Below are 15,137 nucleotides of genomic sequence, written 5' to 3' on the forward strand. Positions count from 1 at the left end.
TTTCACATATTTCTCAGCCAAACTGGGAATTACATTACATTTAAAATAATTTACATCTTTGAGGAAACCGAAAGCTGACATAACCTTTTACATCTTAACCCACACAAAGAGTTTGAAAATAGTTTACATCCACAATAGGCTGTTTCTGGTAGAGATGTGCTGGATATTGTTGTTAGCGACTTTAGACGTAATGCATTCATTTAATTTTTATTTAAATCTCGAGGAGTCATTGAGGACATGCCTTCATTTTCAATGATGTCCAGAGTACAATTAAAACTGAATAAATACACAAAACAGACAAAATCAGAACACAGTTAAAAAACAGTTACATTAAAGAGTGGAAGAGTTGGTTAACATGGTTTTATATTGTCCTATTAGTTCAGTAGTGTAAGGATATAAGTAATATGTAATGTGATATATGATGGCAAGTTATGGGCTTTATAAATAAATAGAAACCAGTACCTGACACATCTTGCTGTTAGAGATGCCCAGTGAAATGTAATGTAATGGAACTGCATATAAGGCCTGTGTTAATCCATACAGGCACTGCATAGATGGTGTACAGTTATCAGAGCTGAATAGTTGAATTTAAGTTTTGCTAGTTTTATTTATTTTTACACTTTATAAAACTTAAATTTTCATTTAACTTTATAAGAAGCTGGGAGCTCCCTGCCTTTTTATTTTAAGATAATATTTAAAAGTTCTCTTTTAATTAAACATATGCTTTAAAGCATTCCAGCGAAATTTTGTGTTGTCCCATTTTTGACACCAAGATTTAAATTTTTACTGCGAATGTATATCGGTTCAAAATATCGGTAATTGGTCTCCTTGACAACTAATAATCGGCATCGGTCCTGAAAAAAACATATCGGTCGATCCCTAGCCTGTACGTAACCATAGACAACCTGTGAGGGTGTGATGTAGTTTATCGGGTGTTGTATATCCCTCGTGTGCACTAAACCAAAACGTGTGTGCTATCACGGTAATGACAGTATTTAATAATATCATTCCCTAAGGACAATGGTAGTAGTTGTGACACATGAGGATGTCGAGGATGTCGAGGTCGTGCCCTGCCCGGTCCCTGGTGGCGGGGTCTCCGCTCGGGGTACTAGGACGGTTCACTCTGGAGCGGGCGGTAGGGGGAAGGAAGGCCAACTTATTGACTCAGGGTCAACTTATTCCTCCTTTTCACATCCAAATCACATGACAGTCTATCCCCAATAAACAGGCCCCCTACCTTGGGTCTGGGAGCTGTTTTTCTTTTTAGGGATCATGCCCACAATGGGCCAGCCCTCTCCTATAAGGGTCTGGGGGCGGCCCAAAGCTGGGCCAATCAGTCAAAAAATGAAAATATAAAAAATAAGATAAATAGATAAATAAATACAAATAAAATAATGTATGTGTATATATGTATAGAAAATGAATATATGCACAAATGCAATTTGCTGACCTGCTCTGGAGGTCCTTGACGGTGCCCCCGTTGTGCTTTGCTGCCGATGGATGGGGCTGCACCCCCCTTGACTCTATCATTGTTATAACTGTTATTATTATTCTAATTGTTAATATTATTCTAACTAAAATTAGAATTAATTAATTAATAATTTATTTATTTAGCTATTTCCTTCCCTATGCTTTTCCTTAGATAGCCTTAGTTAACTACTTATCTTTTTTATTTTATTATTTCATTTATTTATTTTTTTGTTAACTTTTTTTCTCTCCTCTCTCCATATATCCCCCGTACAGACTCCACCCCAAAACACATGCTTGCACGCACACACAAGCACGCACGCACGCACGCACGCACGCACGCACACACACACACACACACACACACACACACACACCACTTGTTTCTCTCATCCTATGGCAGAAATGTGTTAACTGGCCTGTACTCACTGTTCTTGTCGTCCTCTTGTTGTTGTGTTAATGTATTGTTTTGTGTGTTGCAATAAAAAAAATAGAAAATTAAAAAACCACCAATTAACACAAGTGTGAGTTCAGGTATCCCTGAAACAAAATAAACAGAGAACAACATCACTATGTAACACTGCAGTAATCAATGAAGCAGCATTGTAAAAGTTATACGGAGTTCACACAAATTCAATGACAAAATGAAAGTATATAATTAATTCTCACATTCACATGATGAGTTTGATGTGTTTTAATACTTCCTTAGTGTTTGAAACTCAACTGAAACATAATCTATAAAATAAATGTTACTGCACATCAATTCTTGTTTCAAATATTACCTGTGTCATTGGCTGCAGATAGTACAAACTTGGTTACAGACAGTCCTCCTCCTGCTGCTGTGTTGTCATCGTCGTCTTCATCCATTTTATCTGCTCTTCATCTTTACAGAGTCGTGCTGTAGGCCTATGACGAAACCATTGAGACAAATACAACATACACTATTACTGCAAAGGCACATTACCATTCACGCTGATTGAGCTAATTATTTGAGAAGATGAATAAAAGCACTAAATCTTGCACATAAAACATTTTGTGGAACATCCTGATGATTTTGCTGCTGGTGGAATGTTGCAGATATTGCATTTTTTCCTGCATTCATTTCTTTATATTTTGTCAGAAATATAACTTCAATTTTAGTAGTATCTTTACCAAGTAACATTGAAACACCCCATTCCACCATAAATTGTGGAAATATCTTTACTTTGGTAAAAACACAAAATTCAGGTGCCAGGTGACAATTCAAAATATAATGTAATATAATGCAGTCAGGCTCTCAGGCATTCTGTATTACTTTCAAATATGTATTCTTCTGTGCAGTAGATCTACATATACAGTATATATATATATATATATATATATTGTGATGTCATGAGAGGGTGTGTCACAGAGGGGAGATACATTCCCTCCTGGTGGCTGCAGCAAGGACTACAACCCATTATGGCATCCACTCAAAGACTACAGAACCCATAGTCAGCAGGGCAGTCAGGACAAAAGTTGCTGCCCAGCTGAATTGAGTGAGCTGATTGCCCCAGTGAGGGAGCTGTGGGGGAGGGAAACAGAGTAGGTGAAGTAGAGGGAATAGTTTGAGGTGCACAGAGAGAGAAGCCGGTCTTTAAGTTGTGTTGCAGAGAAGACCTTAAATGAGAATTTTGTTAGAATACGTTTTTGTTTCGTTTACCTGCTGACTGTAAGAATTAAGTTGACCTGTTATGAGAAGACTGAATACACAGAATCTAAGTTGGAAAGCAAAGCCTGTCTGTCTTCATTTCCTGCACCCACACCTTTAAAGGTCTCATATTATGCTCATTTCCAGGTTTATAGATGTATTTTAATGTTGTACTAGAACATGTTTACATGCTGCAATGTTCAAAGAAAACCTTTATATTTCTCATACTGCAGCCTGGCTCAGAGTCTAATTTAGCCTCTGTTTGAGAGACCCTGATTCACAGCCTGTCTCCTCCCACTCTGCTCTGATTGGTCAGCGTTTCTGTCAATCAAATGTCCTCAACACAGCGTCACTCTCTCCCCCACTGGAGCTCAGCTCACCCACAGCAGCTCTGACTGCAGCTGTAGCTCTGACTGCAGGGAGAGAGAAGCAGCCAGGAAGAGTTTATAAACTACTTTAAAGTTTATAAACCAGAAACTTCACCCAGCGCACGTTACCGGAGGAATCTGATCAGAAATCGGCGACAAATGATGAACATCTGCGGTCCAGACTCCAGGTTTTCCTGAAGGTTTTTCTCAGGTAAATAATGCTATTTATATCTCTGTTAGTTAGCTCAGTATTTACATTCTGCATCAACTCTGTAAACCGTAAACATACACTCTGTTTTACGTTTGTCTTCACAGGCCCATCTGTGAGATTCATCCCAGAGGAGAGCCGAGGCCTATACTACGAAGTGAGTTCAACATACCCAGGGTATCTTCTCGTTATCTGGCTTCACTTACCCTAACAAACAAGATCTCGCTAAACTGTACTACGAAGCTGGTTATCAACTCGGTAAGTCAACCCAGGGTTTCTCAGTCTGGCTGTGAGCGCGTTCACATGAACGAGGAGGTGTTTGCAGCATCTGACCAGAGTGGGACATTATACAAAGAGCAAACTATATTAGACAAATACGAAGAAATTAAACACTTAATCCTGACTAAAAGTAACACAGTTAAAGCTGCCAAATGCAGGAAGGACAGCTAGTAAAAGAAAAAACTCCTGATGTGTGAATGCACTAATTCACAGATTTATTAATTTAATGGAATACTCAAAAGTAAAGTATACTTGTCTAAATATAAATAGCTTTTACGAGAATAATAGTTAAATGGAATACACTTCTTTTAGCCCTACAAGTGTTAAATGGCGTCTATGAGTATTTAAACATCCTTTCAGCTGCTTCCCTCTCTCTGACGGTGCGAAACGGACTCAAGAGCAAGTAAAAAATAAATACATATAAAAATATAATTCAAAGTGGTAAATACCCCCAGCATAAAGTCAGCTGTCCTTCCTGTATGTGTCAGTTTAAACTGTGTTGTTTTTAGTCTGGATTATGACTTAAACGTCTTCATATGTGTGTAATATTATCATACAATCACCACACAGAGCTCTGATTGGTCAGCAGGAGGTGCTTTCATAGGAGTTGATCTCTTATCTGGAACATGACCTGCTCTGGAGCAGGTTAGCCGTTCAGCATCAGTTGCCATGGAGATCTGCCTCGATAAGAAGTAAACCAGCTTCGTAGTACGGAAAACACAGAGTTAACCCTGAAGTTACCTCGATAACCACAAATCCTGCTTCGTAGTACAGGCCTCTGATAGCTGAGAGCAGATAGCTCTGTTTACATGGAGATACAGAGATAACCCGTTAGCATGTAGCTACATGCTAACGGGTTAGCTACATGCTACCGCTATGAGACGGTGTGTAAACACAGCGAACATCAGGTTGGAAAATAGAAGATGTGAAACAGTAGTCAGTTCATTATTTCTGGTAAAAGACACCTGATAAATGTATGGAAGTAATCAGAGTAATGGTATATTAATTACTGTAGGAGCTGTCTCTGTGTTACCATGACTACAGACCACCGGAGCTTAGTTTACCAAAGCTTAGTTTACCGGAGCCCACCGGAGCTGAAAGACTTTCTCCTGTACCATGTCAACATAACTGCAGGTGGAATTAAAAATGCTGTGTATAATTAATATTGTCATCTGTCTACTCAAATAAAGGTTGACTATTAAACTGAATTGTGTTGTGTTGCTTACAGTCACTATTTACTACCTGTACTCTTCTACATGCATGACATCAAATATATATAATATATAAACATCAGCTGTTTAAACAGTGTAATTACATAAAGCCTTTGTGAAAGAACATGTTATATTTAGATGATGGGAGTACAGGAGCAGACTTTGCTCATATTTACGAGGCGGACTGAGAGTCAGGCTGTGGGCGGGGTCACCTAGCTGGAGGTTCTGCTCCTGGTTCTCTACCGTTCCACCAGGAAGCCCTTATATGGCTTGCAATTCGCTAATGACGTCACCAGAGTAGGAAAAGCTGCGCAGAGTATATCCACACCTATTTCCGGACAAACGGAGCAGGAGAAAAAGAGAGAGGATGGTCTTTTATGATACTATGGTGACTTGTAGACACACTGGGGACAGATATTGATGTTTAAAAGACATGGAAAAGTGCATTTTGCATAATAGGTGACCTTTAAAGCTCCAAGAGAAAAGCTCCCGACCTCTCAAGACATCACAATATATATACATTTTTACTGTAGAAGTATTAAAACATTTGTACCTGTTTCAGGTAATATTGTGTGAGTGTTTCACAAATCTGAAACTGTGTATTAAAGAATATTTAGCCTCTCTGGGATAATCTCGTCCAGATTTGACAAGTCTAAGTGTAGTGGTTTTTGATCTGGACCTGGTCCAATGTGGTCTTTTCATTTCCACAGATAGAATAAAGTTTTCACAATTTTGAAAGTGGGTTTCAGACAGCGTTTTATGCTTCACCTTAAATGTCTAACACGCTTTCACAACAGTAACAGGTGCAAAAAACGGATGAGGTTTGTTTTAGGGTATTAGATGTCTGTGTGTGTGTGCGTGTGCGTGTGCGTGTGCGTGTGCGTGTGCGTGTGCGCGTGTGTGTGTGTGTGCTAGCACTCTTAAAAAAACGTCTTCCACACAAGTCAGAGCAGCAAACACTTAAAGTGGCAGTAGGCAGTATATTTTTGGCATCATTGGGCAAAAATTCAATAATAATCTTTCAGCATAGTAATTCAAGTGCGCAGAGAGAAAACTAGACTTCTGCTCCTCCTCATGGCTCTGTTTTCAGGCTTTAGAAAATCTAGCCTGTGACGGGAGACTTTGACCAATCACAGGTCATTTCAGAGAGAGCGTTCCTATTGGCTGTGCTCCGATCATGTGACTGAAACTTGGCGTTCCTTCACCAGATTTCACAATGGCGGCATCGCCACAAACTTTCTCATTTTACAGCGAAACAGTGCACTAAAAGATAATTCTGAAAAAATTTGAGGCGAGAAATAGGCGTTAATGTAACATAATAATGATTCATATTTGATCAACGCTACCTAGTTTGACCGTTTGATCGGAGTTCGTGAGTCATTGACAGCTGGCTCTCATAGACGGTAGCAGGACAGCGGACCTCGGATCAGCTCTTACTGCATGTTTTCCTCCAGTATGTGAAATCTTGCAGATGCCATTAGGAGCACCGGAGGACACAGAGGCATATGATTTTTTTTTCAGGTTACCTGTTTCATGTACTACTGTCACAAAATAGCAACCGTTTTATAAAAACAACTTTTTTTAATCATATTTGCTCAAATCTCACCTAATTCAGCTTTAACGAGAAATATCACTATATCAAACTGAAGTTGTTATAAAAACTCTACATGATCAGATTTGAAGTATGGACACAAAACAGTACATAGTTTAAACTCACCTTTTGTTCCGTGTCTCTTGAGCTCTGCCTGGTCTGTGTGGATGAGGCTTCTTTGTCCTCACTCTATTTATAGAGACCTGATTAGATCTGATCACTGATATAAATCAGTGATAAGAAACGTGAAAGTGAAAGTATGACTGCCTCAACTCATGATTTACCTGAAATCACGTGACTTCAGGGAAAGCGGTGTATAGGTTCATGGCGGAAATGCTAAAGCACAAACAACTGTCAACACTGAACACACCAAAATGTAGTAACCTCTGTAAAGGCGATTTTCATATCTGCATTAAAACAGTGTACCTTTAGGTAATCTCAGGGCCTCACATGTTCAACTTTGTCACCATAACACAGTGATCCGACGGTTTTGCCTTCTGTAACTGTAAACAACAGATTGCTGAAATACTTGTTATGTCTTGTGATGCTCTGTTGTCTGCTGTGTGCTGACGCATTGATACACTTTATATCCTTCTCTTCTTTGCACTTATCTATGTGTTATGCTTTAGTATGTATAAATACTGACTATTCTTCGTATTCGGGGCTCACTTGCCACAGTCCACTCAGGTGGCTGTGCTCGTGAGTCCATCTGCAGATGCTTTTCTTTTTAATATATGCTTTTTTATTAAATCTACTTGAAAGACAAGTTGTTACCTTGGTTTGTGTCTTGTTTTAACAGAAACTGCCACCACACCTCTCTAACAATGTATGTTTATTGACAGCTCTATGGAGCTGAGAAACTCTGCATGCACATTAAACCACGTGACTTCAGGGAAAGTGGTGTATAGGTTCATGGTGGAAATGTTAAAGCGGAAACAACTGTCAACACTGAACACAACAAAATTTTGTAGCCTCTCTAACAATGTACGTTTATTCACAGCTCTATGGAGCTGAGAAACTCTGCATGCACATTACATGTAAATCAGTGATAAGAAACGTGAAAAAGAAAGTAAGACGGCCTCAACTCATGATTTACCTGAAACCACATGACTTCAGGGAAAGCGGTGAATAGATTCATGGAGGAAACAGTTAAAGCACAAATAACTGTCAACACTGAACACACCTTTTGTTCCGTGTCACTTTAGCTCTGTCTGGTCTGTGTGGATGAGGCTGCTTTGTCCTCACTCTATATATAGAGAACACTGATAACTGATGTAAATCAGTGATAAGAAACGTGAAAAAGAAAGTAAGACTGCCTCAACTCATGATTTACCCGAAATCACGTGACTTCAGGGAAAATGGTGTATAGGTTTATGGTGGAAACAGTTAAAGCACAAACAACTGTCAACACTGACACAACAACATTTTGTAGCCTCTCTAACAATGTATGTTTATTGACAGCTCTATGGATTTGAGAAACTCTGCATGCACATGACATGTAAATCAGCAGTGGTGTCAATGCCATTTACGCAAGTAGTATACTTAAATACAATTACTTAATATTACAGCCAGTAATAAACCAAAAGGTTTGGAGCTGACATCCCTCCTGCCATTTTTGAATATTGGAGTGTTTTCATTGATAGTCAAAGCGGCTTACGGTTCGAGTTAAAAGATGAAATAATACTTTTTAATTTATTTTAAAATGATTTGAGGATGAAAATCGGGATACAATAAGTATGTAATGGAATAGTAGTATGGAAAGTATGGAATAGATAACTAAATTTTGGAAGGAAATTCATCTGTATGGAATTAATACGACCTGCAACTGACAGTGGTAGGCCTAATGACATCCAGCGGTTTAGACTGCACTTCACCTGGTCCATAAGAGTAAGAGAGTTAGCTGTAAAGAGATTAGAACATGTATTAGTTACATTAATGCCTAGTAAGTAAATAGGTGAGTAATTTTTAGAGGAAGTGAGGCAAAGGGATATTTATGCGCTGCCTCATTGATTGGAAATAATTCAGTTTTCTGCTAATTTAGTTTATAGCCAGAGAGTTTGTCAAATATATTCAGAATGTCTAAAACATGATATAGAGCGGTAGAGGGGTCAGATATACAGACGTGGACAAAATTGTTGGTACCCTTCCGTTAAAGAAAGAAAAACCCACAATGGTCACTGAAATAACTTGAAACTGACAAAAGTAATGATAAATAAAAATTTACTGAAAATGAACTAATGAAAATCAGCTATTGTTTTTGAATTTTGGTTCAACAGAACCATTTTAAAAAAACAAACTAATGAAACTGGCCTGGACAAAAATGATGGTACCCCTAGAAAAGATGTAAAATAATGTGACCATAGGGACATATTAAACTAAGGTGTGTCCTGTAAATAGCATCACAGGTGTCTTCAAACTTGTAATCAGTCAGTCTGCCTATTTAAAGGGTGAAAAGTAGTCACTGTGCTGTTTGGTATCATGGTGTGTACCACACTGAACATGGACCACGGAAAGCTAAGGAGAGAGTTGTCTCAGGAGATTAGAAAGAAAATTATAGACCTTCATGTTAAAGGTAAAGGCTATAAGACCATCTCCAAGCAGCTTGATGTTCCTGTGACTACAGCTGCACATATTATTCAGAAGTTTAAGGTCCATGTGACTGTAGCCAACCTCCCTGGACGTGGCCGCAGGAGGAAAATTGATGACAAATTGAAGAGACGGATAATACGAATGGTAACCAAAGAGCCCAGAACAACTTCCAAAGAGATTAGAGGTGAACTCCAAGGTCAAGGTACATCAGTGTCAGATCGCACCATCCGTCACTGTTTGAGCCAAAGTGGACTTAATGGAAGACGACCCAGGTGTACACCAAATCATAAAAAAGTGAGACTGGAATTTGCCAAAATGCATATTGACAAGCCACAAAGCTTCTGGGAGAATGTCCTTTGGACAGATGAGACAAAACTGGAGCTTTTTGGCAAGTCACATCAGCTCTATGTTCACAGACGCAAAAATGAAGCATCCAAAGAAAAGAACACTGTACCTAATGTGAAACATGGAGGAGGCTCGGTTATGTTATGGGGCTGCTTTGTTGCATCTGGCACAGGGTGTCTTGAATCTGTGCAGGGTGCAATGAAATCTCAAGACTATCAAGGCATTCTGGAGCGAAATGTGCTGCCCAGTGTCAGAAAGCTTGGTCTCAGTTGCAGGTCACAGGTCCTCAAACAGGATAATGACCCAAAACACAGCTAAAAACACCCAAGAATGGCTAAGAACAAAACATTGGACTATTCTGAAGTGGCCTTCTATGAGCCCTGATCTAAATCCTATTGAACATCTGTGGAAGGAGCTGAAACATGCAGTCTGGAGAAGGCACCCTTCAAACCTGAGACAGCTGGAGCAGTTTGCTCACGAGGAGTGGGCCAACATACCTGTGGACAGGTGCAGAAGTCTCATTGAGAGTTACAGAAATCACTTGATTGCAGTGATTGCCTCAAAAGGTTGTGCAACAAAATATTAAGTTAAGGGTACCATCATTTTTGTCTAGGCCAGTTTCATTAGTTTGTTTTTTTAAATGATTCTGCTGAACCATAATTCAAAAACAATATCTGATTTTCATTAGTTAATTTTCAGTGAATTTTTATTTATTATTACTTTTGTCAGTTTCAAGTTATTTCAGTGACCATTGTTGTTTTTTCTTTCTTTAACGGAAGGGTACCAACGATTTTGCCTACGTCTGTATATGAAACTATTTAGAGGTATTATTAGTACAAACCGAAGAAACCGGTGCTGTGTATATTAACCTGATCCAAGAAATAAATGTATTGCCAAACCCAAATCTTTTAAGAATATGAAATAAATACATGAACCTTATCAAAGACTTTTTTCCGCATCCATAGAAATTAGTACATCTGGAACTGGAGAATCTGGAGGGTGATTGATAATTTTGAACAGGCACCTTACATTAAAAAAATATATATATATTTCTGATAATACCACTCTGGTCAGAGGATATAATATCAGGCAGTACAGTTTCTAAATAAGAGGCGAGAAACTTCACATCCACGCTTAACAGTGAAATTGGTCGATTAGAACTACATCAATATGGATCTTTTTCTTTCTTAAGTAATAAAAAGATCTGGGCTTCCCGTAATGTTTGTGGAAGGATTCCAATCTCAAGTGATCCATGATACAAACTTAAAAGACGCCATTCTACATTTACAGAAAGCTTTTTATAGAATTTGATGGGAAAACCGTCTTTACCGGGGCTTTATCCACTCTGCATACCTATGATTGCGTTGTTGATCTCCTCTTATGTAATTGGGCTGTCAAAAATTTCCACTTTATCAATAGCACTGACTTTAGGTGTAGGAACACTTTTTAAAAACTCGTGGAGATCTTCAGGGTTAAAACTTTCTTCAGAGGAATAAAGTGAAATGTAAAATGTCTGATTTATTTCTTGAGGGTCACGAGTGAGTCCATTACTGACATTAATATCTGAGATTAATGGAGATGCAGAGGACTTGGTGAACCAGAGCATACTGGGTTTGTCAGCATACTCATAACAAGCGTGTCTAAATTTCAAAAGCATCTCTTCAGCTATAACTGTAGAGAGATTATCAAATTCAGTTTGAAGGAAGAGTCTCACTTGATAAGGTTTAGCAGAGGGATAAGTCTACCTAAATATGAAAAACGATTAGTGATAATTGTTAAAATTGACAACCCCTTTTTTTCTTTCATAAGATGCATAGAAAATGATTTGTCCTGTAAGATATAAGATTTTTCATGTGCCACTGAGCAACTTTCATAGGAGTGACGGCCCCACCTCCAATGCTCTATCCAGTTCCTTTTTTACACACATGGTTTTCCCCACCTGGTCAAAAGGTCGTATCCATACTCTCTCATGTTATTAACGAGGAAGGTCTAAGATCATTTGAAGATCTAAATCAACTTCCTTCTGTTTCTATTTACAGCTGATATCTATTATTTGGAATAATCATCTTCCTACACTGTATATCCACTTCTCAATCGTATGACTACTGAATCACAATATGGGGGCTTTGCATAAGAAATTACAAGAATCTATGTCAGTGCCCGTCAATGGATGTAACCAGTGGTGGTTTTAGACAATTTTTAAGAAAACATAAGTAATCCATTGGTGCAACGATGTCATGCTAGCTTATCGGGACAGAGGCTAAATAAAGCTGCAAATTAAGGCTGAATTTTGGCAAGGGAAAACTGGCATGGCCATTTTCAAATGGGTCCCTTGACCTCTGACCTCTAGATATCTGAAGGAAAATGGATTCTATGGGTACCCACGAGTCTCCCCTTTACAGACATGCCATGATTATGCTAATCCCATTCAAGTTTTTTGCATCCCCAAAATTGTGGCAAAAATTTATGAGACATAACAGAGCATGGGAAAGGCCATCATATACTTCTATCATAATGTTCTAAGCCCTTAGAAACTTTCACAATTTATTTGAATCAATTAATTAATTCATGTTTATTTCTGATTTATGACTAGCACAACTTGACACACAGTGCTGAGCTGCATCTCAAATTAATCTTCAGTTAGCTTTCAGATGATGACAACCACTTTTATGTGACATCTACTGTTGACCTGCTATCTCCCCCTAAAGACCCCCTACCCTTACCCTGATATTCTTACCCTAACCCTTACCGATCTCACTCCTCATGCCTAAGCCTAACCAACCCAACCACTGAAGGCATCGAGTACTAGCAAGATTGTCTGTCTGTTATCAGATATTGTTAGCGCGATATCTAAATCTATCTAGAGCCTAATTTGGATGGGAAAAAAATCCTAGGTGACGAGGGAACATAGGCCTGACCCCCATTGGTTCCAGACCAATCATAGCTTACCATCTTCTTCCTTTGTTTTACAAAGGAGCTCTATTTCCTCTAAACCTTGTGACTTGGAGGAAAACAACAATTGTCCCTTCTTGCAGCACCAACAGCATCATTCTTCTTTTGCTCAGCCATATTTACAGTCATGCATGGAGGAGCCTCTGTGCTCCTATTGGTCAACATTTGGAACATGAATGTGAAAGGAAATTAAGAATAAAAAGGATGAATTGACTATGGATAAAACTAACATGAATTTTTGATCACAGGACTAAGACTAAATCTAAAAATACTTGACAAAATTAACATTATTTGTGATTTTGGGTTACGGAAATAAAATGCACTTGATTTAGTATATGGCAGATCTTAGACATATTTTGAGATTGGGTCAAGAGAAAATCTGGTCTTCTCAGAATGCTCATTAATGACAGACGAGGCATGAACTCCATTGACTGATTTATTACAGAAAAAGAAAATATCCCATTTTTTTCCATAAAGACTGATATTTCTGTTAGTAATTATGAATATCAATATACTGTAGCAATGACAAGAGTCTAATAAATCAAACAACAAAAACAATTCCAATATTTTTGAAAGGATTCATCCTCATCGTTGATATTGTTGCACTCCTTCAATCGAATCAAAAATGATTTCTTTTGAACAGTTAAGGACACTTTGGGCTTCTGTTACTTTGAGTAGAGCTTGGTTGTTTCTGGTTCACTCACAGGTTGTACATTTCATCCAGACTATCAATAGCTTCTTGTTTACTGTGGTCTCTCCACTCACTGGGAATTTCTCCTCTGCCCTGGAATTTTAATCCATAATGGTCTTCCAGTTGCTTTTGAAATCGACATACAAACCATTTCCAGTATGTCAGCGTAGATGCATCAGGAGTAATCTCCCATTTGGCATACTTCTCTCCAGCAGTTTGATACAGTTTATAAGGAATGGTCTCATCTGAATCACTATGAGGATAGAAACTTCTATCACTTGCAACTAATGTTGGGCAGAAATTGGTGACCAGTTCCACTGTGCCTTTAGTGTGCCATCCATTGATCCCAGCAGGTCGATGAAAAGGTACGCTGTGGTCATCAGGACTGTGATCTTCCAGTGTGTTGGTACAAACAGCTGCATAGAATGGACATGTGACCCAGCAGCAGTTACACAGCTGATCAATGAGGATTTGATCAGGCTTCATCCTGAATTCCTTCATCTTATCCAATGAGAGGCTGCTCATCTTCTTTATGATGGATACAAGAGCTTTCTCTATCTCTTCTTTAAGAAAGTCAAAACTGTTTATGTCACTGAAGTACCTTCATGGAAACTATTTTCATTTACAGAAATAATCACTAAACAATACAATTGAAATAATTATTAATATATTTAATATAGATTTTATGACTGACTAAATTCTCCGGGGTTGATATTTTTCTTGTGCACTCTTGTTTGAAGTGTTACATTTTTGTGTGCCTGTCTAATCGCGTGTAGTTTGTAATGATTCATTGACTGTCCACATGGATCACTCAGACAAATTCACCGGTCCATGATCAAATTAACAAAAGTCTTTGAATATTGTTTTACAGGAATCTGATGAATGAATAACCACGTGAAAACAACTATCAGCCATTAGCTGGGTTGTGGTTGTGTTGGCTCACTCACACATTGTACATTTCATCCAGACTTTGAATAGCTTCTTCCTTAGTGTGTGTTTTCCACTCGCTGGGAATTTCTCCTTCGCCCTGGAATTTTAACTCATAGTGGTCTTCCAGTTGCTTCTCAAATCGACACACAAACCATGTCCAATATTTCAGCTTAGACTCATCAGGGGTAATTCTCCAGTTAGCAAAAAGTGGGCCAGCAGTTCGGTACTGTTTGTAGGGAATTGACTTTTCTGACTCATGACCAAGGCTAAATTCTATATCACTTGCAACTAATGTTGTGCAGAAATCAACACACAGATCTTTTGTGTTTTTCCAGGATATACCATTGGCTGCATGAGATCGATGAAAAGGTACGCTGTGGTCATCAGGACTGTGATCTTCCAGTGTGTTGGTACAAACAGCTGCACAGAATGGACACTTTACCCAGCAGCTGTTACACAGCTGATCAATGAGGATTTGATCAGGCTTCATCCTGAATTCCTTCATCTTATCCAATGAGAGGCTGCTCATCTTCTTTATGATTGATTCAAGACCTTTCTCTATCTCTTCTTTAAGAAAGTCAAAACTGTTTATGTCACTGAAGTTTTCATAACAGATGGTGTCGAATGTTAGCTTATCTTTTAGCAAACTGGAAAATTCCTCGACCCACATGTCCAGGTCTCCTCTCTGGGGTTTGACTTTCTCTGTTGCAGTAAATAAAGCTTGACTCACAAGATTTTTGATGTCTTCAACATTTTTTTTGAGTATGTTCTGGGCTTTATTTTTGTTGTCTGTGAAGATGTATTTCTGTACTTCCTCTCTTATAAAAGTCTCAACTT

At 38.5% G+C, this 15,137-nt stretch overlaps 2 protein-coding genes across 51 annotated transcripts in view; both read right to left on the reverse strand.

Annotated features, from left to right (window-relative positions):
• LOC119501887 (interferon-induced very large GTPase 1-like) overlaps window positions 1-15,137 on the reverse strand; it is a 342,733-nt gene that overhangs the window by 204,062 nt on the left and 123,534 nt on the right. The gene's annotated exons all lie outside the window — the stretch shown is intronic.
• Window positions 13,102-14,315, reverse strand: LOC119501922 (interferon-induced very large GTPase 1-like). The gene has a single exon (XM_037792702.1). It carries the CDS (start codon window positions 13,893-13,895, stop codon window positions 13,380-13,382), a length of 516 nt encoding a protein of 171 aa, XP_037648630.1. The 5' UTR covers window positions 13,896-14,315; the 3' UTR covers window positions 13,102-13,379.

The sequence above is a fragment of the Sebastes umbrosus genome, chromosome 14 (assembly GCF_015220745.1).
Source record: "Sebastes umbrosus isolate fSebUmb1 chromosome 14, fSebUmb1.pri, whole genome shotgun sequence".
NCBI classification, from domain to species: domain Eukaryota; kingdom Metazoa; phylum Chordata; class Actinopteri; order Perciformes; family Sebastidae; genus Sebastes; species Sebastes umbrosus.

Coding starts and splice junctions, on each gene's coding strand:
- LOC119501922 (XM_037792702.1), bottom strand. CDS start 13,895: ATGAGCAGCCTCTCATTGGATAAGATGAAGGAATTCAGGATGAAGCCT.